The following is a 3,888-nucleotide window of genomic DNA, read 5'->3' as shown; positions in this document are numbered from 1 at the left end:
CTCCGCTGTTGCCGAGAGTCACCCGCTGTGCTGCTAGCGCTCCCACCGTTGCTCAACCGTTGCTCCGCTGTTGCCGAGAGTCACCCGCTGTGCCGCCGCCGTTGCTCAACCGTTGCTCCGCTGTGCCGCCGCCGCTGCTCAACCGTTGCTCCGCTGTTGCCGAGAGTCACCCGCTGTGCTGCTAGCGCTCCCACCATTGCTCAACCGTTGCTCCGCTGTTGCCGAGAGTCACCCGCTGTGCCGCCGCCGCTCAACCGTTGCTCCGCTGTTGCCGAGAGTCACCCGCCATGCCGCTAGCGATCTCACCGTTGCTTCGCCGCTCCTGAGAGCCACCCGCCGTGCTGCTAGCGCTCTCACCGCTGCTGCGCTGCTCCTGAGAGTCAACCGCCGTGCTGCTAGCGCTCTCGCCATCATCCGCTCCGACCCGACCGCACGACCACAACGAACGTCACCTCTCTCTCTCTCCCTCTCTTTGGACATAAGGTTGCTAGCACTCTAGTCGTAGCGCCGTGTGTGTGTGTGTGTTCGAAGTAAATACACTAAAATAGTGTGTTTTATTTGGTGGGGGTTAGTGGGACCTTCGCCGGACTCTGGATCGGCTGAGTTCACCTCAGCCTTTGACAAAACCCACCTCATAAATGGCGCCCGAGCAGGGACCCAGCTCTGCAGGCGCATGTGCAAAAAACTTAACAAGCACCAACACTGCGGAAGCGGGCTCGCCGAACACACCACAACCAACAGATGACACACGCGCCAGGGAGAGTAACACCAATACACTGAACGTCGACTCCCTCAGCTGGATATATCTGCTAAAGAAGGAGAAGTTAATAGAGGAGTGCAAGCGGCATCGAATTTTCGTAGAGGGATATACAGCCGCCGACCTGCGCAACGCGCTTAGCGCATATGTAAAAGCGAAGCGACATCGCAAATCAACAGAGGATTTATTAAGAGATTTGGAAGAGGAGATTAAAGCAGAAGAGGAGAGACCAGTAAAAATGCAGCCCAGCACCATGCCCACCGTCCGGATCGACAACTATAGTCCACCGCCACTGGAGATGAAGCCTGCAACAAAGCGTGGCGAGATCAGCGACGCCGAGCTAATGAATACCGTTCGCCGATGGGACGTACATTTTTCGGGAGGCGACGCGCTACACGACTTCTTGGAGAGGATCGAAGAGCTAGCCGAATGCTACCGCATCCCGCTAGACAACCTCCTCCCAACCCTACCTGAAGTGTTACGCGGGAAGGCTCTCCAATGGTTCCGCGTACGAAAACCACAGCTACATTCGTGGGCAGCGTTTCGTGCAGAAATAGAGCGGTTCTTCCACGGCGACACATGAGTCAGCTCGAAGATGCCATCCGGCAGCGACGCCAACAAAGCCGAGAGAAGGCCAAGGATTACATCTTGGCATTACAAACGCTTATACGCCAACACCCGACCATGTGCGGAGAGGATCACTTGGAACGCATCTACGATGGTCTACGTGTGGAGTATCGTCTCTTCGTCAAGCGAGGGGAGTTTAAAACGATCGAGGAGCTGATGGATCTCACCGACGAATTTGAGCTTCTGAAGGGTGAAGAGGCCAGAAACAGCCGACAAGCAGCACACAGCCTAGCTCCCCTAGAAGAAAGGTACAGCAGAGAGGAATCCTGCTGGCGTTGCAAAGGACGCGGCCACCTCCGCTTCCGATGCCGAAGGACAAAAAGGCTGTTCTGCTCTAGATGCGGCCGAGATAACGTCCTCTCCCGGGATTGTCCGTGCAACACTGCCACCGCTAAGCCGCCCCGCAAAATACGCAGCACCGGAACAGCTCCGATCGCCGCCGTCCCTGTAGACACTAACACCCAACAAGTAGGAAAAGCAGATGGTCGCTACTACATCAATGTGAGCGTAGAAGGTATCAGCGTACGGGCACTATTGGACACCGGCGCAACGCTCACCTACATTGACGAGTCCATACGTCAACACCTGGAAGAGAGGAAAATCCAGCATCGACCCAATCACCGAAATGTACAACTGGCCGATCAAACATGCGTCTCCAGCTTGTACACTTATCCAGTAAGGATAATGTACAACAAGCGAGCCACAACCACCCTGGCTTCGGCACTCCCACATCTTGCCGAACGCATGATCCTGGGGATGGATTTCCTTAGGGACAGAGAGGCCATCCTTACCCTGGACGGACAACCACTGCCCGCACCCACCCCGCGAACAACGGATGCACCCGCCCAGCTATACACATTAACCGAGAGAGAGCATCTGAACGGAGAACAGAATAAGCAGCTGGCCGAATTCCTGGCACACCACCAACAGACCTTCAGTGGGATTAACGGACCAAGCACCGCCGCTGAGCATGTGATCACCCTTAAGCATAACCGGCCGCTGAAACAGCGTTATTACCCCCGCAATCCAGCCATGCAACAGGTGATCAATGCTGAAGTCGATGTAGGATTAATGGCCACCATGCAGTGCTCGCAACCATGGGAAATCGTCACGGCCGACTTCGTAGGACCACTTCCACGCTCCAAACAAGGAAACACGTGCCTCCTCGTCCTGGTCGACAAATTTTCTAAATGGGTTGAGTTAGTTCCCGTTCGCCAAGCCACCACCGCCAACGTCATCAAGGCACTCCGGGAGAGAATCATTTACCGGTTTGGCTGCCCAGCCATCTTTCTCAGCGACAACGGAAAGCAGTTTGTGGGTAAAGCCCTAGCGGAATTTCTCAGCGAGCACCGCATAGAGCACAAATTCACCGCAGCCTACGCTCCTCATGAAAACCCGACCGAACGAACCAATCGGGTAGTTAAAACCATGATAGCACAGCGTTCAAGGACAGATCATCGTACCTGGGATCAGGAGCTCTCCCAGATCGCCTTTGCCATCAATACGGCCCAGCACGAATCAACGCGAGCATCCGCCGCGGAGATCAACTTCGGACGCAATCCAGCGGCGCCACGGCAGATGCGCACCGAAGGGGCAGTACCCGAGGAACATCCCATGGCATCCCCAGCCATCACCGAGCTATGGGCAGAGATAAAGGGGCACCTCGCCGCGGCGGCCAAACAGCAAAAACGGTACTACGACCTACGCAGACGGCCGTGGAAACCTAGAGTAGGAGAGAAGGTGATGAAGCGAGATCACCCCCTCTCCTCGGCTGCCGACAACTATGCTCAGAAGCTCGCGCCGAAATTCTCAGGCCCATATACGATCACCAAATACATCTCCTCCAACACGGTGACACTCGTAAACCCCGAGCGGCCCGACAAACAACCAACGCACGCGCACCTGCAGGACCTGAAGCCGTTCAACGCATAACAACAGAAACCCGTTCTCTATCTTATCATTTCAGATTACCCCGCCAGTCACGTCAGATACACCGAAGTGATGAGTCGCAGAAATCGCCACCCAGCTCCGCCGGATGAACCACAACGCGTCCAACCATGGTGTCCGCCGTTCGAAAGCGTACCCTGGCCACCCAACAAAGCCAGGATTCAGCTGGTCCAAATCTTTCGAGGGCCACCACTCCTGGCGGCAGCCGCCGCACCGGGCGAACCTCTTGGCGCAATCGTGGAAGCGCCCGCCAACAACGAGCGATCACCCAGCCCCGCCGGGCCACGAGCACCCGAATGCGAACCCAGCATCGTAGGCACGGAAACAGGCGGACCGCCAAACAATGGGGACACCGCCGAAAATAGCTGCACCCCCGGCGAAGAAGTTAACCCCCCGGACGCGCGTGGCCACGCGCTAGCACTGCTCGACGAGGAAATAAAAGACTTCGTCGATAACTTCCGACTGAAACGGCCAAAAGTCACAAATAGAACGCGGTGGATGGTTAAATATAAAAACCGAACTGTCCTAGTGTCACGCCACGGCCCTGATCGCGCCAG

At 56.3% G+C, this 3,888-nt stretch overlaps 1 protein-coding gene across 1 annotated transcript; it reads left to right on the top strand.

Annotated features, from left to right (window-relative positions):
- Positions 1-584: 584 nt before the first annotated feature.
- On the top strand, positions 585-3,423 carry LOC118756953. Its single transcript, XM_036491681.1, has 2 exons — positions 585-1,328; positions 1,367-3,423. Exons 1-2 carry the CDS (start codon positions 639-641, stop codon positions 3,314-3,316), a joined length of 2,640 nt encoding a protein of 879 aa, XP_036347574.1. The 5' UTR covers positions 585-638; the 3' UTR covers positions 3,317-3,423.
- The last annotated feature ends 465 nt before the right edge of the window (positions 3,424-3,888 follow it).

This window comes from Rhagoletis pomonella, unplaced genomic scaffold, assembly GCF_013731165.1.
Source record: "Rhagoletis pomonella isolate Grant_MI unplaced genomic scaffold, Rhpom_1.0 Rhpom_scaffold_13229, whole genome shotgun sequence".
NCBI classification, from domain to species: domain Eukaryota; kingdom Metazoa; phylum Arthropoda; class Insecta; order Diptera; family Tephritidae; genus Rhagoletis; species Rhagoletis pomonella.
The sequence above is the reverse complement of the archived record's forward strand: the minus strand, read 5'-3'. Positions and strand labels throughout refer to the sequence as shown.

Coding starts and splice junctions, on each gene's coding strand:
- LOC118756953 (XM_036491681.1), top strand. CDS start 639: ATGGCGCCCGAGCAGGGACCCAGCTCTGCAGGCGCATGTGCAAAAAAC. Junction 1,329..1,366: donor AAATAGAGCGGTTCTTCCAC/GGCGACACATGA, acceptor GCCATCCGGCAG/CGACGCCAACAAAGCCGAGA.